At 54.8% G+C, this 25,655-nt stretch overlaps 3 protein-coding genes across 8 annotated transcripts in view; 2 read left to right on the top strand and 1 right to left on the bottom strand.

The window, feature by feature from the left end:
* LOC123774404 (mucin-2) overlaps positions 1–25,655 on the top strand; it is a 163,116-nt gene that overhangs the window by 49,292 nt on the left and 88,169 nt on the right. For all 6 annotated transcript variants that reach the window (XM_069307819.1, XM_045768657.2, XM_045768660.2 and 3 more), the window contains one exon: positions 24,536–24,568. The gene's annotated coding sequence lies outside the window, so the exon portion shown is untranslated. The remainder of the gene's footprint in view (positions 1–24,535; positions 24,569–25,655) is intronic.
* On the bottom strand, positions 16,263–16,613 carry LOC123774243 (salivary glue protein Sgs-3-like). Its single transcript, XM_045768391.1, has one exon. The coding sequence runs from the start codon at positions 16,611–16,613 to the stop codon at positions 16,263–16,265; it is 351 nt and encodes a 116-aa protein (XP_045624347.1).
* LOC123774242 (uncharacterized) lies at positions 17,344–21,826 on the top strand. Its single transcript, XM_045768389.1, has 2 exons — positions 17,344–17,494; positions 20,658–21,826. Exons 1-2 carry the CDS (start codon positions 17,344–17,346, stop codon positions 21,824–21,826), a joined length of 1,320 nt encoding a protein of 439 aa, XP_045624345.1.

The raw sequence follows: 25,655 nt of genomic DNA, 5'->3' as shown, positions 1-25,655 counted from the left end.
GTGGAGCAAGCACAGTACCCTGAGGGTACTGTGGAGCAAGCACAGTACCCTGGGGGACTGTGGAGCAAGCACAGTACCCTGGGGGACTGTGGAGCAAGCACAGTACCCTGGGGAACTGTGGAGCAAGCACAGTACCCTGGGGGACTGTGGAGCAAGCACAGTACCCTGGGGGACTGTGGAACAAGCACAGTACCCTGGAGGACTGTGCAGCAAGCACAGTACCCTGGGGAACTGTGGAACAAGCACAGTACCCTGGGGGACTGTGGAGCAAGCACAGTACCCGGGGGGACTGTGGAACAAGCACAGTACCCTGGGGGACTGTGGAACAAGCACAGTACCCTGGAGGACTGTGGAACAAGCACAGTACCCTGGGGGACTGTGGAACAAGCACAGTACCCTGGAGGACTGTGCAGCAAGCACAGTACCCTGGAGGACTGTGGAACAAGCACAGTACCCTGGAGGACTGTGGAACAAGCACAGTACCCTGGAGGACTGTGGAACAAGCACAGTACCCTGGGGGACTGTGGAACAAGCACAGTACCCTGGAGGACTGTGGAACAAGCACAGTACCCTGGAGGACTGTGGAACAAGCACAGTACCCTGGGGGACTGTGGAACAAGCACAGTACCCTGGAGGACTGTGGAACAAGCACAGTACCCTGGAGGACTGTGGAACAAGCACAGTACCCTGGGGGACTGTGGAACAAGCACAGTACCCTGGAGGACTGTGGAACAAGCACAGTACCCTGGAGGACTGTGGAACAAGCACAGTACCCTGGAGGACTGTGGAACAAGCACAGTACCCTGGAGGACTGTGGAACAAGCACAGTACCCTGGGGGACTGTGGAACAAGCACAGTACCCTGGAGGACTGTGGAACAAGCACAGTACCCTGGAGGACTGTGGAACAAGCACAGTACCCTGGAGGACTGTGGAACAAGCACAGTACCCTGGGGGACTGTGGAACAAGCACAGTACCCTGGGGGACTGTGGAACAAGCACAGTACCCTGGTGGACTGTGGAACAAGCACAGTACCCTGGGGGACTGTGGAACAAGCACAGTACCCTGGAGGACTGTGGAACAAGCACAGTACCCTGGGGGACTGTGGAACAAGCACAGTACCCTGGGGGACTGTGGAACAAGCACAGTACCCTGGAGGACTGTGGAACAAGCACAGTACCCTGGGGGACTGTGGAACAAGCACAGTACCCTGGAGGACTGTGCAGCAAGCACAGTACCCTGGGGGACTGTGGAACAAGCACAGTACCCTGGAGGACTGTGGAACAAGCACAGTACCCTGGGGGACTGTGCAGCAAGCACAGTACCCTGGGGGACTGTGGAACAAGCACAGTACCCTGGGGGACTGTGCAGCAAGCACAGTACCCTGGAGGACTGTGGAACAAGCACAGTACCCTGGAGGACTGTGGAGCAAGCACAGTACCCTGGGGGACTGTGGAACAAGCACAGTACCCTGGAGGACTGTGGAACAAGCACAGTACCCTGGGGGACTGCAGCAAGCACAGTACCCTGGGGGACTGTGGAACAAGCACAGTACCCTGGAGGACTGTGGAACAAGCACAGTACCCTGGGGGACTGTGCAGCAAGCACAGTACCCTGGAGGACTGTGGAACAAGCACAGTACCCTGGAGGACTGTGCAGCAAGCACAGTACCCTGGAGGACTGTGGAACAAGCACAGTACCCTGGAGGACTGTGGAGCAAGCACAGTACCCTGGAGGACTGTGCAACAAGCACAGTACCCTGGAGGACTGTGGAACAAGCACAGTACCCTGGAGGACTGTGCAACAAGCACAGTACCCTGGAGGGCTAAACTCTCCACGGTGGAGAGTCCGGATATTACTTAAACTATTATACTGTTTGTTAGGAAGTAAAAGATCCATCTCCCTGCCCCCCCTCCCCCCCTCCCCCCCCACACCCCCCCCACACCCCCCCCACACCCCCCCCACACACCCCCCCCCCCACACACACCCTCCCCCACACCCCCCATATCTACCTGGCAGATGGCTCAGGTTTGTGACGTCACGAGTGAATTTGCATTTTTTTTGCATTTGACGCGATGAGCCTGCCAATTACTATTGTGGTGTGGGGGGGGGGGAGGTCCTGTGTGGTGTGGGGGGGGGTCCTGTGTGGTGTGGGGGGGGGTCCTGTGTGGTGTGGGGGGGGTCCTGTGTGGTGTGGGGGGGGGTCCTGTGTGGTGTGGGGGGGGTCCTGTGTGGTGTGGGGGGGGTCCTGTGTGGTGTGGGGGGGGGAGGTCCTGTGTGGTGTGGGGGGGGGGGTCCTGTGTGGTGTGGGGGGGGTCCTGTGTGGTGTGGGGGGGGGTCCTGTGTGGTGTGGGGGGGGTCCTGTGTGGTGTGGGGGGGGTCCTGTGTGGTGTGGGGGGGGGAGGTCCTGTGTGGTGTGGGGGGGGGGTCCTGTGTGGTGTGGGGGGGGGTCCTGTGTGGGGGGGGGAGGTCCTGTGTGGTGTGGGGGGGGGTCCTGTGTGGTGTGGGGGGGGGGGGTCCTGTGTGGTGTGGGGGGGGGTCCTGTGTGGTGTGGGGGGGGGTCCTGTGTGGGGGGGGGGAGGTCCTGTGTGGTGTGGGGGGGGGTCCTGTGTGGTGTGGGGGGGGGGTCCTGTGTGGTGTGGGGGGGGTCCTGTGTGGTGTGGGGGGGGGTCCTGTGTGGTGTGGGGGGGGTCCTGTGTGGTGTGGGGGGGGTCCTGTGTGGTGTGGGGGGGGGGAGGTCCTGTGTGGTGTGGGGGGGGGGTCCTGTGTGGTGTGGGGGGGGAGGTCCTGTGTGGTGTGGGGGGTGGGGGTCCTGTGTGGTGTGGGGGGGGGGGGTCCTGTGTGGTGTGGGGGGGGGGGGTCCTGTGTGGTGTGGGGGGGTCCTGTGTGGTGTGGGGGGGGAGGTCCTGTGTGGTGTGGGGGGGGTCCTGTGTGGTGTGGGGGGGGGGAGGTCCTGTGTGGTGTGGGGGGGGGGTCCTGTGTGGTGTGGGGGAGGGGAGGTCCTGTGTGGTGTGGGGGGGGGAGGTCCTGTGTGGTGTGGGGGGGGGGTCCTGTGTGGTGTGGGGGGGTCCTGTGTGGTGTGGGGGGGGGTCCTGTGTGGTGTGGGGGGGGTCCTGTGTGGTGTGGGGGGGGTATTGCCACCATGAGACGACACTATATCCATCATGAACTATTAAACTCATCAAGTGAGTTAGTGGGACCTACTTGGAATCATGGTAGAAAAATAAATCTAATTATTATTGTAATATGCAAACCGCCAGATGCAACAGTTGAGTGATTCAAAGAGCAGCTACACAAATTAGAGAATATCCTTCATAACCTGGCAAACCCAGCTCCAGATATTATCTTCCTTGGAGACCAATCAACCAAGTTTTAAGTTGGATAATAGGAAATAATAACTTTATATCAGGAAATCAACTTAAGTGACCAACCACAGGTATGAGAACTTATGAGATTCTCTGACAAATTCTCTGACTACTTGGGGTGGACGGTAGAGCGACGGTCTCGCTTCATGCAGGTCGGCGTTCAATCCCCGACCGTCCACAAGTGGTTGGGGCACCATTCCTTTCCCCCCGTCCCATCCCAAATCCTTATCCTGACCCCTTCCCAGTGCTATATAGTCGTAATGGCTTGCCGCTTTCTCCTCAAAGCCCAATAGATTACAGAACCAATTAGGAGAAAACTCAACCTGAAATAATCAGACATATTACAGAACTACAATTTCTGCAATCTCAGAACTACGTACTGCTCAGTACTCACTTCCACCTTCAAGAGAGATCTCTGAATTAGAGGGAATACAGAGAACATATTGGGCACACATAGACACGGTAAAACATCTTCATTATTGCCACCGTCTCAAAGCTCTCAAAATGTTCTCTTTGGAAAGGAGACGAGAAAGTTATCAAATAATATATACATGGAAGATACTGGAGGGCAGCTCCCAAATTTGTACAGTAGAATATGTGGGTATGTGGGCCTGCGGGCCGCTCCAAGCAACAGCCTGGTGGACCAAACTCTCACAAGTCAAGCCTGGCCTCGGGCCGGGCTTGGGGAGTAGAAGAACTCCCAGAACCCCATCAACCAGGTATATGTGGGCCTGCGGGCCGCTCCAAGCAACAGCCTGGTGGACCAAACTCTCACAAGTCAAGCCTGGCCTCGGGCCGGGCTTGGGCAGTAGAAGAACTCCCAGAACCCCATCAACCAGGTATATGTGGGCCTGCGGGCCGCTCCAAGCAACAGCCTGGTGGACCAAACTCTCACAAGTCAAGCCTGGCCTCGGGCCGGGCTTGGGCAGTAGAAGAACTCCCAGAACCCCATCAACCAGGTATATGTGGGCCTGCGGGCCGCTCCAAGCAACAGCCTGGTGGACCAAACTCTCACAAGTCAAGCCTGGCCTCGGGCCGGGCTTGGGCAGTAGAAGAACTCCCAGAACCCCATCAACCAGGTATATGTGGGCCTGCGGGCCGCTCCAAGCAACAGCCTGGTGGACCAAACTCTCACAAGTCAAGCCTGGCCTCGGGCCGGGCTTGGGCAGTAGAAGAACTCCCAGAACCCCATCAACCAGGTATATGTGGGCCTGCGGGCCGCTCCAAGCAACAGTCTGGTGGACCAAACTCTCCCAGAACCCCACCAACCAGGTATAAGGACAGGAGGCAGGATCAGGGGTGTGAGGGTGGTGTAAGGTGGTGTCTGGAGCATTACCCAGGAGTATAAGGGAAGGAAGTCTGTCGCACTTTTACCCTAGAGAGGCAAGGAAGGGAAGGCAGGTAATTGAGGCAAGGGGGGCCAGACCACCTCCACTATACTCTTTCTCCTTAAAGTGTTAGTGTGGGGGCGCTGCCACCACTGGTCGCCTCTTGCACCACTGGCCGCCACCACCACCTGCACCACTGGCCGCCACCACCACCTGCACCACTGGCCGCCACCACCACCTGCACCACTGGCCGCCACCACCACCTGCACCACTGGCCGCCGCCACCACCTGCACCACTGGCCGCCAGGTGTGGGCTCTGACTACCTCCAGGTGTGGGGCCTAATGACCTCCAGGTGTGGGGCCTAATGACCTCCAGGTGTGTGGGCCTAATGACCTCCAGGTGTGGGCCTAATGACCTCCAGGTGTGGGGCCTAATCACCTCCAGGTGTGGGCCTAATCACCTCCAGGTGTGGGCCTAATGACCTCCAGGTGTGAGGCCTAATCACCTCCAGGTGTGTGGGCCTAATGACCTCCAGGTGTGGGGCCTAATCACCTCCAGGTGTGTGGGCCTAATGACCTCCAGGTGTGGGCCTAATGACCTCCAGGTGTGAGGCCTAATCACCTCCAGGTGTGTGGGCCTAATGACCTCCAGGTGTGGGGCCTAATCACCTCCAGGTGTGGGCCTAATGACCTCCAGGTGTGGGCCTAATGACCTCCAGGTGTGGGGCCTAATGACCTCCAGGTGTGGGGCCTAATGACCTCCAGGTGTGGGGCCTAATCACCTCCAGGTGTGGGCCTAATCACCTCCAGGTGTGGGCCTAATGACCTCCAGGTGTGGGGCCTAATGACCTCCAGGTGTGGGGCCTAATGACCTCCAGGTGTGGGGCCTAATCACCTCCAGGTGTGGGGCCTAATCCTCGGTCTAATCAACCCTAAACATTTTTTTGTCTCCTTTTCTGATTCGAAGACATTTTCCTATTCCTAAGAAAATGCTTCATGTTGGACTATAATATACTTGAGCTACTGTAAGCGCCAAGAGAGTGATAGCGAGGATTACGAGAAGCTTCAGGATATCAAGGATATCATTATAGTGTTCCTGTTTTGTCTAGAGTAATATTTGGCATATACTCATATTTAGAGGAAAGAGTTTGAGGTGAACAGTAAAATAACAACATACTGGAGTGAACGATATGGAAGGAAATGCAGAATAGAACCAGTGAGGAGTAGAGGTGCTATAGGCACAATCAGAGAACACTGTATAAACATCAGAGATCCAGTGAAGAGCAGAAGTGCCATAGGCACAATCAGAGAACACTGTATAAACATCAGAGGTCCAGTGAAGAGCAGAGGTGCCATAGGCACAATCAGAGAACACTGTATAACATCAGAGGTCCAGTGAAGAGCAGAGGTGCCATAGGCACAATCAGAGAACACTGTATAAACATCAGAGGTCCAGTGAAGAGTAGAGGTGCCATAGGCACAATCAGAGAACACTGTATAAACATCAGAGGTCCAGTGAAGAGCAGAAGTGCCATAGGCACAATCAGAGAACACTGTATAAACATCAGAGGTCCAGTGAAGAGCAGAGGTGCCATAGGCACAATCAGAGAACACTGTATAAACATCAGAGGTCCAGTGAAGAGCAGAAGTGCCATAGGCACAATCAGAGAACACTGTATAAACATCAGATGTCCAGTGAAGAGCAGAGGTGCCATAGGCACAATCAGAGAACACTGTATAAACATCAGAGGTCCAGTGAAGAGCAGAAGTGCCATAGGCACAATCAGAGAACACTGTATAAACATCAGAGGTCCAGTGAAGAGTAGAGGTGCCATAGGCACAATCAGAGAACACTGTATAAACATCAGAGGTCCAGTGAAGAGCAGAGGTGCCATAGGCACAATCAGAGAACACTGTATAAACATCAGAGGTCCAGTGAAGAGCAGAGGTGCCATAGGCACAATCAGAGAACACTGTATAAACATCAGAGGTCCAGTGAAGAGCAGAGGTGCCATAGCCACAATCAGAGAACACTGTATAAACATCAGATGTCCAGTGAAGAGTAGAGGTGCCATAGGCACAATCAGAGAACACTGTATAAACATCAGAGGTCCAGTCAAGAGCAGAGGTGCCATAGGCACAATCAGAGAACACTGTATAAACATCAGAGGTCCGCGGTTGTTCAACGTCCTCCCAGCAAGCATAAGAAATATTGCCGGAACAACCGTGGACATCTTCAAGAGGAAACTAGATAGTTTTCTCTTTAAGAAAGTGCCGGACCAACCAGGCTGTGATGACCCTGGGAAACACAGCTGCAGTAATCTCGTATCATGCAGCATGCTTGACACAATCATTCAAAACCACAAGGGGCTTAAAAATAGGCAGACTAAGGGGGGGTGGGGAAAGAGGTCAATGGGTTTGTTTAATGTATGACGCAGCCAACTGGGTTGTTAAGTATTTAGCTATATACATAGTTCACTACCCCGCGTGACAAGGGGTGACTCCTCATCTCAACAGGAGACTTCACAGGATGGAAGGCCAAGGTCTTAGTCTTTGACTGGTCTTAGATTGGTCTTAGTCTTTGACTGGTCTTAGATTGGTCTTAGTCTTTGACTGGTCTTAGATTGGTCTTAGACCAGTCCCGTTAGATTTAGAGTCTTAGATTCAATTTAGATTCAATCTTTAAACCAATCCACGCCCTCGTTGTGGGGAAGGTTATCTTGAGGTTATCTTGAGATGATTTCGGGGCTTTAGTGTCCCCGCGGCCCGGTCCTCGACCAGGCCTCCACCAGGCCTCCACCCCTAGGAAGCAGCCCGTGACAGCTGACTAACACCCAGGTACCTATTTTACTGCTAGGTAACAGGGGCATAGGGTGAATGAAACTCTGCCCATTGTTTCTCGCCGGCGCCCGGGATCGAACCCGGGACCACAGGATCACAAGTTAAGCGTGCTGTCCGCTCGGCCGCCCGGCTCCCTTTCCTCCGACCGAGAACGGATACTAAATGGTACACTATCACACACATAGGGAGCCGGTCGGCCGAGCGGACAGCACGCTTAACTTGTGATCCTGTGGTCCTGGGTTCAATCCCAGGCGCCGGCGAGAAACAATGGGCAGAGTTTCTTTCACCCTATGCCCCTGTTACCTAGCAGTAAAATAGGTACCTGGGTGTTAGTCAGCTGTCACGGGCTGCTTCCTGGGGGTGGAGGCCTGGTCGAGGACCGGGCCGCGGGGACACTAAAAGCCCCGAAATCATCTCAAGATAACCTCAAGATAACACAGAGATCACACTAACGTGATGCATCAAATGAACAAATCCACAAGGGCCGTGACGAGGATTCGAACCTGCGTCCGCGTCCTGCAGTAAGTTCGGTAAAACTTCGGTTTCAACCCTTTACCCTCTCGTAGTTCAGTCGATTAAGGCAGTGTCTGGGATGCTCCCGGACGCAGGTTCGAATCCTCGTCACGGCCCTTGTGGATTTGTTCAAATGGTACACTATATTAATTTCCTCATAGAACCATCACTAATATTAGATTTTGGGGCAGAACACAGCTGGTGGGATATGCAAATGATTCGATTCGATTCGATTCGAATCCTGATTCGAGCCCCCGCCTTGGGAGAAGTAAACCAGGGCATTGAACTCCTTGCATGGAAATGTATTGAACTGCGTTTCACTGCATTAGTCAAATACTGCTGGTCAACCAGGCTGTTGGACGCGGCTGCTCGCAGCCTGACGTATGAATCACAGCCTGGTTGATCAGGTATCCTTTGAAGGTGTTTATCAAGTTCTCTCTTGAACACTGTGAGGGGTCGGCCAGTTATGCCCCTTATGTGTAGTGGAAGCGTGTTGAACAGTCTCGGGCCTCTGATGTTGATAGTCCTCTCTTGAACACTGTGAGGGGTCGGCCAGTTATGTCCCTTATGTGTAGCGGAAGCGTGTTGAACAGTCTCGGGCCTCTGATGTTGACAGTTCTCTCTTGAACACTGTGAGGGGTCGGCCAGTTATGTCCCTTATGTGTAGTGGAAGCGTGTTGAACAGTCTCGGGCCTCTGATGTTGATAGTTCTCTCTTGAACACTGTGAGGGGTCGGCCAGTTATGCCCCTTATGTGTAGCGGAAGCGTGTTGAACAGTCTCGGGCCTCTGATGTTGACAGTTCTCTCTTGAACACTGTGAGGGGTCGGCCAGTTATGTCCCTTATGTGTAGTGGAAGCGTGTTGAACAGTCTCGGGCCTCTGATGTTGATAGTTCTCTCTTGAACACTGTGAGGGGTCGGCCAGTTATGTCCCTTATGTGTAGTGGAAGCGTGTTGAACAGTCTCGGGCCTCTGATGTTGATAGTTCTCTCTTGAACACTGTGAGGGGTCGGCCAGTTATGTCCCTTATGTGTAGTGGAAGCGTGTTGAACAGTCTCGGGCCTCTGATGTTGATAGTTCTCTCTTGAACACTGTGAGGGGTCGGCCAGTTATGTCCCTTATGTGTAGTGGAAGCGTGTTGAACAGTCTCGGGCCTCTGATGTTGATAGTTCTCTCTTGAACACTGTGAGGGGTCGGCCAGTTATGTCCCTTATGTGTAGTGCAAGCGTGTTGAACAGTCTCTGGCCTCTGATGTTGATAGTTCTCTCTTGAACACTGTGAGGGGTCGGCCAGTTATGTCCCTTATGTGTAGTGGAAGCGTGTTGAACAGTCTCGGACCTCTGATGTTGATAGTTCTCTCTTGAACACTGTGAGGGGTCGGCCAGTTATGTCCCTTATGTGTAGTGGAAGCGTGTTGAACAGTCTCGGGCCTCTGATGTTGATAGTTCTCTCTTGAACACTGAGGGGTCGGCCAGTTATGTCCCTTATGTGTAGTGGAAGCGTGTTGAACAGTCTTGGGCCTCTGATGTTGATAGTTCTCTCTTGAACACTGTGAGGGGTCGGCCAGTTATGTCCCTTATGTGTAGTGGAAGCGTGTTGAACAGTCTCGGGCCTCTGATGTTGATAGTTCTCTCTTGAACACTGTGAGGGGTCGGCCAGTTATGTCCCTTATGTGTAGTGGAAGCGTGTTGAACAGTCTCGGGCCTCTGATGTTGATAGTTCTCTCTTGAACACTGTGAGGGGTCGGCCAGTTATGTCCCTTATGTGTAGTGGAAGCGTGTTGAACAGTCTCGGGCCTCTGATGTTGATAGTTCTCTCTTGAACACTGTGAGGGGGTCGGCCAGTTATGTCCCTTATGTGTAGTGGAAGCGTGTTGAACAGTCTCGGGCCTCTGATGTTGATAGTTCTCTCTTGAACACTGTGAGGGGTCGGCCAGTTATGTCCCTTATGTGTAGTGGAAGCGTGTTGAACAGTCTCGGGCCTCTGATGTTGATAGTTCTCTCTTGAACACTGTGAGGGGTCGGCCAGTTATGCCCCGTATGTGTAGTGGAAGCGTGTTGAACAGTCTCGGGCCTCTGATGTTGATAGTTCTCTCTTGAACACTGTGAGGGGTCGGCCAGTTATGCCCCTTATGTGTAGTGGAAGCGTGTTGAACAGTCTCGGGCCTCTGATGTTGATAGTTCTCTCTTGAACACTGTGAGGGGTCGGCCAGTTATGCCCCTTATGTGTAGTGGAAGCGTGTTGAACAGTCTCGGGCCTCTGATGTTGACAGTTCTCTCTTGAACACTGTGAGGGGTCGGCCAGTTATGTCCCTTATGTGTAGTGGAAGCGTGTTGAACAGTCTCGGGCCTCTGATGTTGATAGTTCTCTCTTGAACACTGTGAGGGGTCGGCCAGTTATGTCCCTTATGTGTAGTGGAAGCGTGTTGAACAGTCTCGGGCCTCTGATGTTGATAGTTCTCTCTTGAACACTGTGAGGGGTCGGCCAGTTATGTCCCTTATGTGTAGTGGAAGCGTGTTGAACAGTCTCGGGCCTCTGATGTTGATAGTTCTCTCTTGAACACTGTGAGGGGTCGGCCAGTTATGCCCCTTATGTGTAGTGGAAGCGTGTTGAACAGTCTCGGGCCTCTGATGTTGATAGTTCTCTCTTGAACACTGTGAGGGGTCGGCCAGTTATGCCCCTTATGTGTAGTGGAATTTGCAGGATTAAGAAATCGTCTTGAAAGCTAGTGCCCATAGAGACCCGAGCAGGATGAGTGGCGCTGCCCAATACTGTCACTATGGTGGTGTGTCCACTCACAGGATGAGTGACGCTGCCCAATACTGTCACTATGGCGGTGTGTCCACTCACAGGATGAGTGGCGCTGCCCAATACTGTCACTATGGTGGTGTGTCCACTCACAGGATGAGTGGGGCTGCCCAATACTGTCACTATGGTGGTGTGTCCACTCACAGGATGAGTGGGGCTGCCCAATACTGTCACTATGGTGGTGTGTCCACTCACAGGATGAGTGACGCTGCCCAATACTGTCACTATGGCGGTGTGTCCACTCACAGGATGAGTGGCGCTGCCCAATACTGTCACTATGGCGGTGTGTCCACTCACAGGATGAGTGGGGCTGCCCAATACTGTCACTATGGCGCTGTGTCCACTCACAGGATGAGTGGCGCTGCCCAATACTGTCACTATGGCGGTGTGTCCACTCACAGGATGAGTGGGGCTGCCCAATACTGTCACTATGGTGGTGTGTCCACTCACAGGATGAGTGACGCTGCCCAATACTGTCACTATGGCGGTGTGTCCACTCACAGGATGAGTGGCGCTGCCCAATACTGTCACTATGGCGGTGTGTCCACTCACAGGATGAGTGGGGCTGCCCAATACTGTCACTATGGTGGTGTGTCCACTCACAGGATGAGTGGGGCTGCCCAATACTGTCACTATGGTGGTGTGTCCACTCACAGGATGGGTGACGCTGCCCAATACTGTCACTATGGCGGTGTGTCCACTCACAAGATGAGTAACGCTGCCCAATACTGTCACTATGGCGGTGTGTCCACTCACAGGATGAGTGACGCTGCCCAATAAACTCGCCCCTCGCCAGAAAACTTTATATCTATCATGTGGGCATGCAAGCCGCTTTAAGCAACAGCCTAATAGATCAAACTATCACAAGACAAGCTAGGCCATAAGCCAGGCTTGAGGAGGGAAGGGAGATAGAGCTCTGAAAACCGCTTACATATGAACTAGGGATGTCATATGTGCTTCTGAGAGGGTGTATGTGTGGGCGTTGGGTTGGGAGCCTCTGGTACATAACAGGTGACAGTGGGGCCCTTGTCGTGGCCAGCTCCTCCCCTCTCTCGGCCCTCTGGTCGCCCAGGGCAACTGTTCCCCTCTCAGTGCCACGTTTCCGACTTACTAACATTTCCCCTCTTCCTCCTATGTCCATGGAAACGCCGCCCCCGACGCCATCTGGGGGCCCACCCTCGCCTCTCAAAGTCAGCCCAGGAATTTTTGTTTCTCCTTTCTCTGTCTCGCTCGCTCTCTGTCTCTCACTCTCTGTCTCTCACTCTCTGTCTCTCTCACTCTGTCTCTCTCACTCTCTGTCTCTCTCACTCTCTGTGTCTCTGTCTCTCACTCTCTGTCTCTCTGTCGCTCTCGCAAATCTGTGAGAATAGTCTAGAGCATGCCAACAGAATGTTCAGGGAATTCTACTCCTCAAGCCCGGCCCGAGGCCAGGCTTGACTTGTGAGAGTTTGGTCCACCAGGCTGTTGCTTGGAGCGGCCCGCAGGGCCACATACCCACCTCAGCCCGGCTGATCCGGAACTTCTCTTAGAAAACCGTCCAGTTTCCTCTTGAAGATGTCCACGGTTGTTCCGGCAATATTTCTTATGCTCGCTGGGAGGACGTTGAACAACCGCGGACCTCTGATGTTTATACAGTGTTCTCTGATTGTGTCTATGGCACCTCTGCTCTTCACTGGACCTCTGATGTTTATACAGTGTTCTCTGATTGTGTCTATGGCACCTCTGCTCTTCACTGGACCTCTGATGTTTATACAGTGTTCTCTGATTGTGCCTATGGCACCTCTGCTCTTCACTGGACCTCTGATGTTTATACAGTGTTCTCTGATTGTGCCTATGGCACCTCTGCTCTTCACTGGACCTCTGATGTTTATACAGTGTTCTCTGATTGTGCCTATGGCACCTCTGCTCTTCACTGGTCCTCTGATGTTTATACAGTGTTCTCTGATTGTGCCTATGGCACCTCTGCTCTTCACTGGACCTCTGATGTTTATACAGTGTTCTCTGATTGTGCCTATGGCACCTCTGCTCTTCACTGGACCTCTGATGTTTATACAGTGTTCTCTGATTGTGCCTATGGCACCTCTGCTCTTCACTGGACCTCTGATGTTATACAGTGTTCTCTGATTGTGCCTATGGCACCTCTGCTCTTCACTGGACCTCTGATGTTTATACAGTGTTCTCTGATTGTGCCTATGGCACCTCTGCTCTTCACTGGACCTCTGATGTTATACAGTGTTCTCTGATTGTGCCTATGGCACCTCTGCTCTTCACTGGTTCAATCTTGCATTTTCTTCCATGTCGTTCACTCCAGTATGTTGTTATTTTACTGTGTAGATTTGGTACTTGGCCCTCCAGTATCTTCCAGGTGTATATTATTTGGTATCTCTCTCGTCTCCTTTCTAGTGAGTTCATTTGGAGAGCTTTGAGACGATCCCAATAATTTAGGTGTTTTATCTCGTCTATGCGTGCCGTATATGTTCTCTGTATTCCCTCTGTTTCAGCAATCTCTCCTGCTCTGAAGGGGGAAGTGAGTACTGAGCAGTACTCAAGACGGGACAACACAAGTGACTTGAAGAGTACAACCATTGTGATGGGATCCCTGGATTTGAAAGTTCTCGTAATCCATCCTATCATTTTTCTGGCTGACGCAATATTTGCTTGGTTATGCTCCTTAAACGTTAGGTCGTCAGACATCATTATTCCCAAATCCTTTACATGCTGTTTTCCTACTATGGGCACATTTGATTGTGTTTTGTACTCTGTATTATGTTTCAGATCCTTATTTTTACCGTACCTGAGTACCTGGAATTTATCACTGTTAAACATCATGTTATTTTCTGCTACCCAATCGAAAACTTTCTTGACATCTGCTTGTAGTTTTTCAATGTCTTCAGCAGAGGTAATTTTCATGCTGGTTTTTGTGTCATCTGCAAAGGATGATACGAAGCTGTGACTTGTATTTTTGTCTATATCAGATATGAGAATAAGGAACAGCAGTGGTGCAAGGACTGTACCTTGAGGTACAGAGCTTTTAACATCGCTTGGACTCTATTTTATCTGATTGACTGTTACTCTTTGTGTTCTGTTCGACAGGAAATTGAGTATCCAGCGTCCTACTTTTCCAGTTATTCCCATTGACCTCATTTTGTGAGCTATCACCCCATGGTCACATTTGTCGAACGCCTTTGCAAAGTCTGTGTATACAACATCTGCATTTTGCTTTTCTTCTAGGGCTTCTGTGATTTTGTCATAGTGGTTGAGTAACTGTGACAGACAGGATCTTCCCGCCCTAAATCCATGTTGTCCTGGATTGTGCAATTCATTGTTTTCCATAAAACTAGAAATTTGATTCCTAATCACTCTTTCAAACACTTTTATTATGTGTGATGTTAGTGCAACTGGCCTATAATTTTTTGCCAAGGCTTTACTCCCCCCTTGTGCAACGGAGCTATATCTGGAGATTTAAGTGCTGCTGGTATCTCCCCTGTATCCAGGCTCTTTCTCCATATTTCGCTGAGTGCTCTCGCTACTGGTACTTTACATTTCTTTATGAATATTGAATTCCGTGAGTCAGGCCCAGGAGCTGAGTGCATGGGCATATTGTCAATTTCTCTTTCAAAGTCTTCCGAGTTTGTGGTAATATCCGTTATATTATCTGCAGCTTGAATGTCATTCATAAAGAAGCTGTCTGGGTCATCAACTTTCATGTTGTTTATTGGTGTGCTAAACATAGCCTCATACTGGCTTCTTAGAATTTCACTAATCTCTTTGTTGTCCTCTGTGTACGTACCTTCATTTGTAATTAACGGTCCAATACTGGTCGAGGTTTTGGATTTTGATTTTGCGTATGTGAAAAAATATTTCGGATTTTTCCTTATCTCTTGTATAGCTTTCTGTTCCAATTCCATTTCCTCAGACTCATATGATCGCTTCAATGTTTGTTCTATTTCCTCAATCTCCCTGCTTAGGCTTATTTTCCTTGCTTGTGATAGTTGTGTCTGCTGAAGCATTTCCGTTATTTTTTTCCTTCTCCTGTACAGTCGTCTGCGTTCTCTTTGTGGAGTGGTCCTCTTTCTGCCCCTCCTCACAGGCACGTGCTTCAAGCAGACCTTGTAAGCTTCAGCTGTCAGTTGAGCTATTCCCTGTGTGGGAGTTTTGTCGCTTAAGACCGTCTCCCATTGAATGGTTGCAAGGTCTACATTTATTTTTTCCCAGTCAATCCTCTTATTGTTGAAATTGAATTGATTGAATACTCCTTCTCGCTTGTTGGGTCTCTTAGACCTACTACCGTTATTTATGCTAGTTCGCACTTCAATGAGCTTATGGTCTGAGTATGAAGTATCTGAGATTGTGATCTCCCTGATTAGTTCATCATTGTTTGTGAATAACAAGTCTAGTGTGTTTTCGTTCCTAGTTGGTTCTGTAATCTGTTGATTGAGCGAGAATTTGTCACAGAATCTCAAAAAGTTCTCTGACCTGTGGTTGGTTATTTCCCGGGTCATTCCCTGCTATGATATTTGTGTTTGCCGTTCTCCATCTTAGACTCGGTAAATTGAAATCTCCAAGGAAGATAATATCTGGAGCTGGGTTTGCTAGGTTGTCAAGTATGTTCTCTATTTTGTGCATCTGCTCTGTGAACTCCTCAACCGTTGTATCTGGCGGTTTATATATTAGAATAATAATTAGGTTTAGTGTTCCCTGACTGTCCCTGACTGCATGTTCCCTGACTGTCCCTGACTGCATGTTCCCTGACTGTCAGTATTTGATACTGTACACAAAAAATTGCATTAATGAGGAATTAATGGGGCTGCAGGGAATTAATGGAACAGCATAGGAGTGGGCCGACTAAGGGCCGTTAGCCTTCAACCCCATTAAGTGCAAGGTGATGAAGATGCGCCAGAAGTGGCAGACTTCTTGCACATCCTTGCACATTAGGGAACCGGTCGGCTGAGCGGACAGCACGCGGGACTTGTGATCCTGTGGTCTTGGGTTCGATCCCAGGCGCCGGCGAGAAACATTGGGCAGAGTTTCTTTCACCCTATGCCCCTGTTACCTACCAGTAAAATAGGTACCTGGGTGTTAGTCAGCTGTCACGGGCTGCTTCCTGGGGGTGGAGGCCTGGTTGAGGACCGGGCCGCGGGGACACTAAAGCCCCGAAATCATCTCAAGATAACCTTAAGATAGTACGACATTATTTGGCCGTAGGGGAAGTATAGCACGTTGTGCGTTGTGGGAAATCAAGAAAACGGAACTGGTTAGGCACACCCTCACTCTCCTCACGTCACGTGACTGTCCAAACTGACATCAGAGTCCGGTTGATCAGTCTTTTTCTGTATTGAAAGGCTATATATTATTAGGAATAACAAGGACAATATATCATTCTATTAACTCAAGTTGTCTTGTATTGAGTTATGTTAGTGTGGGGGTCGTGGTGGTCGTCCACGGTCGTGCTGGGCTGCTGCTGGTCGTGGTGGGTCGTGTCTGGTCGCAGGTTGTCATGGTGGGTCGTGTCTGGTCGCGGGTGGTCGTGTCTGGTCGCGGGTGGTCGTGTCTGGTCGCGGGTGGTCGTGTCTGGTCGCGGGTGGTCGTGTCTGGTCGCGGGTGGTCGTGACTGGTCGCGGGTCGTCGTGTCTGGTCGCGGGTGGTCGTGTCTGGTCGCGGGTGGTCGTGACTGGTCGCAGGTGGTCGTGACTGGTCGCAGGTGGTCGTGTCGGGTCGACGACTCCCACCCTCCACCTTCCTGGGGCTCCCAGCATTCATTATGGATTTTAATTTTCGCCCTGCGGGGGTTATGAGACGGTGTGGCTGTGGTAGTGTGGCTGTGGTAGTGTGGCTGTGGTAGTGTGGCTGTGGTAGTGTGGCTGTGGTAGTGTGGCTGTGGTGGTGTAGTGTGGCTGTGGTGGTGTGGTGTGGCTGTGGTGTGGCTGTGGTGATGGGCCTAAATCAGCAGACATAGCCCCACTACACAAGGGAGGGAGCAAAGCATTAACAAACCATTATAGACCAGTTGCACTAGTAACCATCCTTCAGTCTCAGGAGACTATGGAGTTGGTCTCTAGCTCTCGGTCTGGAGTGGCCTCTCCAGGGCACAAAGCCTGGGTAGGTTGATATGGAGGAGAAGCTGTTACCCATGCAGCGGGTCCCCTCACACGGCGCTGGTGACCCGGGGCGGGTGTCTGACCCTGGGTGTGGTGACCCGGGGCGGGTGTCTGACCCTGGGTGTGGTGACCCGGGGCGGGTGTGGTGACCCTGGGTGTGGTGACCCGGGGCGGGTGTCTGACCCTGGGTGTGGTGACCCGGGGCGGGTGTGGTGACCCTGGGTGTGGTGACCCGGGGCGGGTGTCTGACCCTGGGTGTGGTGACCCGGGGCGGGTGTCTGACCCTGGGTGTGGTGACCCGGAGCGGGTGTCTGACCCTGGGTGTGGTGACCCGGGGCGGGTGTCTGACCCTGGGTGTGGTGACCCGGAGCGGGTGTCTGACCCTGGGTGTGATGACCCGGAGCGGGTGTCTGACCCTGGGTGTGGTGACCCGGGGCGGGTGTGGTGACCCGGGGCGGGTGTCTGACCCTGGGTGTGGTGACCCGGAGCGGGTGTCTGACCCTGGGTGTGGTGACCCGGAGCGGGTGTCTGACCCTGGGTGTGGTGACCCGGGGCGGGTGTGGTGACCCGGGGCGGGTGTCTGACCCTGGGTGTGGTGACCCGGAGCGGGTGTCTGACCCTGGGTGTGGTGACCCGGAGCGGGTGTGGTGACCCGGGGCGGGTGTCTGACCCTGGGTGTGGTGACCCGGGGCGGGTGTCTGACCCTGGGTGTGGTGACCCGGGGCGGGTGTCTGACCCTGGGTGTGGTGACCCGGGGCGGGTGTCTGACCCTGGGTGTGGTGACCCGGGGCGGGTGTCTGACCCTGGGTGTGGTGACCCGGAGCGGGTGTGGTGACCCGGAGCGGGTGTCTGACCCTGGGTGTGGTGACCCGGGGCGGGTGTCTGACCCTGGGTGTGGTGACCCGGGGCGGGTGTCTGACCCTGGGTGTGGTGACCCGGAGCGGGTGTCTGACCCTGGGTGTGGTGACCCGGGGCGGGTGTCTGACCCTGGGTGTGGTGACCCGGGGCGGGTGTCTGACCCTGGGTGTGGTGACCCGGGGCGGGTGTGGTGACCCGGAGCGGGTGTCTGACCCTGGGTGTGGGGACCCGGGGCGGGTGTGGTGACCCGGGGCGGGTGTCTGACCCTGGGTGTGGTGACCCGGAGCGGGTGTCTGACCCTGGGTGTGGTGACCCGGAGCGGGTGTGGTGACCCGGGGCGGGTGTCTGACCCTGGGTGTGGTGACCCGGGGCGGGTGTCTGACCCTGGGTGTGGTGACCCGGAGCGGGTGTCTGACCCTGGGTGTGGTGACCCGGAGCGGGTGTGGTGACCCGGGGCGGGTGTCTGACCCTGGGTGTGGTGACCCGGAGCGGGTGTCTGACCCTGGGTGTGGTGACCCGGAGCGGGTGTGGTGACCCGGGGCGGGTGTCTGACCCTGGGTGTGGTGACCCGGAGCGGGTGTCTGACCCTGGGTGTGGTGACCCGGGGCGGGTGTCTGACCCTGGGTGTGGTGACCCGGGGCGGGTGTCTGACCCTGGGTGTGGTGACCCGGGGCGGGTGTCTGACCCTGGGTGTGGTGACCCGGGGCGGGTGTCTGACCCTGGGTGTGGTGACCCGGAGCGGGTGTCTGACCCTGGGTGTGGTGACCCGGAGCGGGTGTGGTGACCCGGGGCGGGTGTCTGACCCTGGGTGTGGTGACCCGGGGCGGGTGTCTGACCCTGGGTGTGGTGACCCGGAGCGGGTGTGGTGACCCGGGGCGGGTGTCTGACCCTGGGTGTGGTGACCCGGAGCGGGTGTCTGACCCTGGGTGTGGTGACCCGGAGCGGGTGTGGTGACCCGGGGCGGGTGTCTGACCCTGGGTGTGGTGACCCGGAGCGGGTGCCTCACTGTGTGCGACAGCGGCGGCGTGACCCGGGGGCGCGGACCCCTGCTACAGCTGGGCGCGGGTTTTTACCGCCCCCTCGCTGGCCGCCACTTTTACCTCGGCCCCTCACAAATCCTCTTGCTCTCCCCTTTTTGTCCTCCTGTTCCTCGTTTACTCTCTCCCCTCCTCTTCATTTTCCTCCCCTCGCCCTTTCTCTTGCCCCTTCCTTTCCCTCTCTGCTTCCCCCAGTCCTTTGTTCCAGACTCCTGGTCTGCCTTCACCGGCGTCTCTCTCTCTCTCTCTGTGTCTCTCTGTGTCTCTATGTCTCTCTCTCTCTCTCTGTCTCTCTCTGTGTATGTCTCTCTGTCTCTCTCTGTCTCTCTGTCTCTCTCTGTGTATGTCTCTCTCTCTCTCTCTCTCTCTCTCTCTCTCTCTCTCTCTCTCTCTCTCTCTCTCTCTGTCTCTCTCTGTGTATGTCTCTCTCTCTCTCTCTCTCTCTCTCTCTCTCTCTCTCTCTCTCTCTCTCTCTCTCTGTCTCTCTCTGTGTATGTCTCTCTCTCTCTCTCTCTCTCTCTCTCTCTCTCTCTCTCTCTCTCTCTCTCTCTCTCTCTCTCTCTCTCTCTCTCTCTCTCTCTGTGTCTCTCTGTGTCTCTATGTCTCTCTCTCTCTGTGTATGTCTCTCTGTCTCTGTGTGTCTCTCTCTCTCTCTGTGTCTCTCTGTCTCTCTCTCTTTCTCTCTCTGTCTCTCTCTTTGTCTCTCTCTCTCTCTCTCTGTCTCTCTCTGTGTATGTCTCTCTGTCTCTCTCTCTCTGTCTCTCTCTGTCTCTCTCTGTGTATGTCTCTCTCTCTCTCTCTGTCTCTCTCTGTGTATGTCTCTCTGTCTCTCTCTGTCTCTCTCTGTCTCTCTCTGTGTATGTCTCTCTGTCTCTCTCTCTCTCTCTCTCTGTCTGTCTGTCTGTCTGTCTGTCTGTCTGTCTGTCTGTCTGTCTCTCTGTCTGTCTCTCTCTTTCCTTCACTATTCTTAAGCATTCCCTTCCGCCGGTGTCTGCTGCGAGCGTGTCTGCGCAGGGGCTCCTGTTTGTGGCTCTGTTTACTCCTGTTCGTGTCGTTTGTGGCTCTGTTTTCTCCTGTTTGTGTCGTGTGTGAGCGCAGGCACAATATCGTGTGCGTGCGTGTGTGGCGGCGTGCGAGGTGGGGTGCAGCAGGAGCAGCAGCAGCAGCGGCAGACAGCTCCTGGTGTCTGAGCGCCGTCAACATTCCTCGTGGGACATTTACCTGCCCCAGGTGACAACGCCGCCGGTGCTATCGCTGCCCCACCACCACCACCACTACCACTATCACCACTATCACCTTGAGGTAGCTGCGAGCAGCCTGACCTATGGCTCATAGTCTCGTTGATCAGGTATCCTTTAGAGGGATTAACCAGTTCTTTCTTGAACGCCTTTGGTGCTCAAGGGGGCTGTTTTGCACTTCCTGCCATGCCTCCTTGTCTGGTGATGGATGACGTCCTTGTGTGGGTGGTAGGGGGAATACAGCCCGCCCACCCTGCAGCCCGCCTACAGGGTGGGCGGGCTGCAGGGTGGACGGGCTACAGGGTGGGCGGGCTACAGGGTGGGCGGGCTACAGGGTGGGCGGGCTACAGGGTGGGCGGGCTACAGGGTGGACGGGCTACAGGGTGGGCGGGCTACAGGGTGGGCGGGCTACAGGGTGGACGGGCTACAGGGTGGACGGGCTACAGGGTGGGCGGGCTACAGGGTGGGCGGGCTACAGGGTGGGCGGGCTACAGGGTGGACGGGCTACAGGGTGGACGGGCTACAGGGTGGACGCGGTAGAGGTAATAAAGTTTAAGTGGAGTACAGTCCCAGGTGGCCGCCGTGCTGTCGGTATTGGCTCACACCTACGTAACCCGCCGTCCCTCGCCCCCTGCGGCCGTCCCTCGCCCCCCTGCGGCCGTCCCGTCCCTCGCCCCCCTGCGGCCGTCCCGTCCCTCGCCCCCCTGCGGCCGTCCCTCGCCCCCTGCGACCGTCCCTCGCCCCCTGCGGCCGTCTCTCGCTCCCTGCGGCCGTCCCTCGCCCCCTGCGACCGTCCCTCGCCCCCTGCGGCCGTCCCTCGCCCCCTGCGGCCGTCCCTCGCCCCCTGCGACCGTCCCTCGCCCCCTGCGGCCGTCCTTCGCCCCCTGCGGCCGTCCCTCGCCCCCTGCGGCCGTCTCTCGCCCCCTGCGGCCGTCTCTCGCCCCCTGCGGCCGTCTCTCGCCCCCTACGGCCGTCCCTCGTCCCCTGCGACCGTCCCTCGCCCCCTGCGACCGTCCCTCGCCCCCTGCGACCGTCCCTCGCCCCCTGCGACCGTCCCTCGCCCCCTGCGACCGTCCCTCGCCCCCCTGCGATCGTCCCTCGCCCCCCTGCGATCGTCCCTCGGCCCCCTGCGACCGTCCCTCGACCCCTGCGGTCGTCCCTCGCCCCCTGCGACCGTCCCTCGCCCCCTGCGACCGTCCCTCGCCCCCTGCGGCCGTCCCTCGCCCCCCTGCGACCGTCCCTCGCCCCCTGCGGCCGTCCCTCGCCCCCCTGCGGCCGTCCCGTCCCTCGCCCCCCTGCGGCCGTCCCGTCCCTCGCCCCCCCTGCGGCCGTCCCTCGCCCCCTGCGACCGTCCCTCGCCCCCTGCGGCCGTCTCTCGCCCCCTGCGGCCGTCCCTCGCCCCCTGCGGCCGTCCCTCGCCCCCTGCGGCCGTCCCTCGCCCCCTGCGGCCGTCCCTCGCCCCCCTGCGGCCGTCCCTCGCCCCCTGCGGCCGTCCCTCGCCCCCTGCGGCCGTCCCTCGCCCCCCTGCGGCCGTCCCTTGCCCCCTGCGGCCGTCCCTCGCCCCCCTGCGGCCGTCCCTCGCCCCCTGCGGCCGTCCCTCGCCCCCTGCGGCCGTCCCTCGCCCCCTGCGGCCGTCCCTCGCCCCCCTGCGGCCGTCCCTCGCCCCCCTGCGGCCGTCCCTCGCCCCCTGCGGTCGCTCAGGTCGCCTCAAGAAACAATGTTGTTCAAGCAGGTATCACTAGACAAGCTTGACCTTATACTGGGCTTGGAGTAGTAGAACTCCCTGAACCCCTCCAAGTATACTCCAGGTATACTTCAATTGTGATTAACGGTAGCACAGTCCACTTACTTCAGGAAAAGGCTAACGAAGGCCTTTAAATGAGTACATCATACAAGAAAGTCCAGGTTCTTCATTGAACCTAAGAACTAAGTCCAAGATCTTGGAAGACAAATCTCAGCCGGCAGGTTACAATATGGGGCAGGTTACAATATGGGGCGGGTTACAATATGGGGCAGGTTACAATATGGGGCGGGTTACAATATGGGGCAGGTTACAATATGGGGCAGGTTACAATATGGGGCAGGTTACAATATGGGGCAGGTTACAATATGGGGCAGGTTACAATATGGGGCAGGTTACAATATGGGGCGGGTTACAATATGGGGCAGGTTACAATATGGGGCAGGTTACAATATGGGGCAGGTTACAATATGGGGCAGGTTACAATATGGGGCAGGCTACAATATGGGGCAGGTTACAATATGGGGCAGGTTACAATATGGGGCGGGTTACAATATGGGGCAGGTTACAATATGGGGCAGGTTACAATATGGGGCAGGTTACAATATGGGGCAGGTTACAATATGGGGCAGGCTACAATATGGGGCAGGTTACAATATGGGGCAGGTTACAATATGGGGCAGGTTACAATATGGGGCAGGTTACAATATGGGGCAGGTTACAATATGGGGCAGGTTACAATATGGGGCAGGCTACAATATGGGGCAGGCTACAATATTGGGCAGGTTCCCTTATCTTGTCAATATCCGTATGGCAGGATAGCCATACGGATATCTCGTCTTCATACACGCTATCGATCTATCTTCAAACACGGGTGCTGTATCTATCAATGCTGGAGTTACTCTCGAAGCCAGGACAGGTAAATCACAAGAAAGCAGGCACAGTGTTCACCTGGGCTCAACCAGCCCGTCCTCACCCACCTTCACAACGGCTAGAAAACGCTGTACGAAGTTGCCCGATCCTATCCTAAGGTGGCGAGGACCCGCGGATAGGGAACGGACGACTAGCCCGTTTAGCTAGCCGCTTGGGTTCATGGTACGTCATATTTTGACGTTGGAGGGGAAGATGGTTGACCCAACTGCTGCTTCTGTCCTGCTTTTCTCCCGTTTCTGTCCTCCCCTCTTCCTTCTCTGTCCTCCCCCTTCCTTCCCTGTCCTCCCCCTTCCTTCCCTGTCCTCCCCCTTCCTTCCCTGTCCTTCCTGTCCCGACTATTCCTCTCCCACCCCGTCATTTCCGTCCTTTCTCCGTGGCTCCGTGCACCCCGGCCGCTGCCACACTTGCCAGAAGGCTATTGGTGGGGTGATTCCCGGGTGGTGGTGGGGTTGTGGGGGTGTGGGGGGGCCGCCTCAGCGTGACCAAGATGACTGCTGGGTACCGACCGCTCCCCTCCTCCCCCCACTCCCAGCCCCATAACCCCCCCCCACCAGAACTCGCTTCGTCTAATGAAGAGCCAAGTGTTGCTTCTCCTGCCGCTGCCGCTGCACTCGCTGCTGCTGCTCCTGCTGCAGCAGCAGGAGCAGCAGCAGCAGGAGCAGCAGGAGCAGCAGGAGCAGCAGCAGCAGCAGGAGCAGCAGCAGCAGCAGCAGGAGCAGCAGGAGCAGCAGGAGCAGGAGCAGCAGGAGCAGCAGGAGCAGCAGCAGCAGCAGCAGGAGCAGCAGGAGCAGCAGCAGCAGCAGCAGCAGGAGCAGCAGCAGCAGCAGCAGCAGGAGCAGCAGCAGCAGCAGCAGCAGCAGCAGCAGCAGCAGCAGCAGCAGCAGCAGCAGCAGCAGCAGGAGCAGCAGCAGCAGCAGGAGCCAGGAACTTGCCTGTCCTTCGGTGTTGACGGCTCTGTCTGAAGCCCTTAACACAATGGTCTAAACTGAGACCGAGAGGCACACACAGACCTTGTCTTAGTGCCTGTACACCTGTGTAACGGGCGTGAACAGGTGTACAACTGTGCTTGATTGATGATTGATAAAGATTAAGCCACCCAAGAGGTGGCACGGGCATGAATAGCCCGTAAAACTGTGCTTGGAAGGGAAGCGACTATATAGCACTGGGAAGGGGTCAGGATAAGGATTTGGGATGGGACGGGGGGAAAGGAATGGTGCCCAACCACTTGGACGGTCGGGGGATAGAACGCCGACCTGAATAGAGAGACCGTCGCTCTACCGTCCACGTCAAGCAGGTATATGTGGGCCTGCGGGCCGCTCCAAGCAACAGCCTGGTGGACCAAACTCTCACAAGTCAAGCCTGGCCTCGGGCCGGGCTTGGGCAGTAGAAGAACTCCCAGAACCCCATCAACCAGGTATATGTGGGCCTGCGGGCCGCTCCAAGCAACAGCCTGGTGGACCAAACTCTCACAAGTCAAGCCTGGCCTCGGGCCGGGCTTGGGCAGTAGAACAACTCCCAGAACCCCATCAACCAGGTACAAACCAGGCAAAACTAACACAAACTGATAATACCATGATGATATAGATGTTATCACGGCCTAAACGACAGTTGAGAGGCGGGACCAAGAGCCGAAGCTCAGCCCCTGCGAGTACAACTAGGTGAGTACTCAGCTCTTATAATACAGTACTATTTTTTCTTAAATTTTTCTGCTGCCTTAAGTTTTAGAACCAATTTTCTTAAGTAACTGTCGAATAATTCCCGTTTTCTTTCCTTCCAGGTAGGGTTCCATGCCTGGACTGCGTACTCAAAGGTCAGTCTCAAACCCTTCACAATATTGTGATATATCCAGAAGGTGAGGCAGCGTCAGTATGCAAATGATCGCCTTAAGCGTTTGGGAATTAGACCATGAATTATTTTTTTTAATTGAAATGGCAATTCTTGAATGGCAATTGAGGCTTTCTTCTCGACTCTCAGTCGGGAAACCCGGGTTAGAGTCCCGGCCGTGGTAAATATGGCTAGGTATGTTTCCTTTCACCTAATGCTGCTGTTCACCTAGCGGTAACTAGGTACCTGGGAGTCATATATCATTATATATACTTATATAACTATTTAAGGCTACTCAAAGTTTCCTTATTAGGGCTACTCATCGCTCCGTAGATGGACTTCCCTCATATACTTCCTAGTATCCTGGGGCCAGATTCACGAAGCAGGTACGCAAGCACTTACGAACCTGGGGCCAGATTCACGAAGCAGGTACGCAAGCACTTACGAACCTGGTGGCCAGATTCACGAAGCAGGTACGCAAGCACTTACGAACCTGGTGGCCAGATTCACGAAGCAGTTACGCAAGCACTTACGAATCTGTACATCTTTTCTCAATCTTTGGCGGCTTTGTTTACAATTATTAAACAGTTAATGAGCTCTGAAGCACCAGGAGGCTGTTTATAACAATAACAACAGTTGATTGGCAAGTTTTCATGCTTGTAAACTGTTTAATAAATGTAACCAAAGCCGTCAAAGATTGAGGAAAGATGTACACGCTCGTAAGTGCTGGCGTAACTGCTTCGTGAATCTGGCCCCTGTTCTGGTGATAGTGGTAATAGTGGTGGTAGTGGTGATGGTAGTTGTGGTGGTTAGAAAGGACAGGTTGACGCTGGTGGTGGGACCAGAAGACTTGAATGCTGAGTGCTGGGGGGGGGGTAAGGGGGGGGGGAGGGAAAGTTGATGGTGGTGGCGCCTTGGTGGCGCATGCGCGTATGTACTTACCTAATGATGCCTTCAAGTGTCGAGCTGGGGTTCTTGGGCCAAGTGTCTCAACCTTCAATCTTGGGCGCCTGACGGTTGAGTGGACAGCGCCTCGGATTCGTAGTCCTGAGGTTCCGGGTTCGATGCCCATT

This window comes from Procambarus clarkii, chromosome 61 (genome assembly GCF_040958095.1).
Source record: "Procambarus clarkii isolate CNS0578487 chromosome 61, FALCON_Pclarkii_2.0, whole genome shotgun sequence".
In the NCBI taxonomy this organism is placed as follows: Eukaryota; Metazoa; Arthropoda; class Malacostraca; order Decapoda; family Cambaridae; genus Procambarus; species Procambarus clarkii.
The sequence above is the reverse complement of the archived record's forward strand: the minus strand, read 5'-3'. Positions and strand labels throughout refer to the sequence as shown.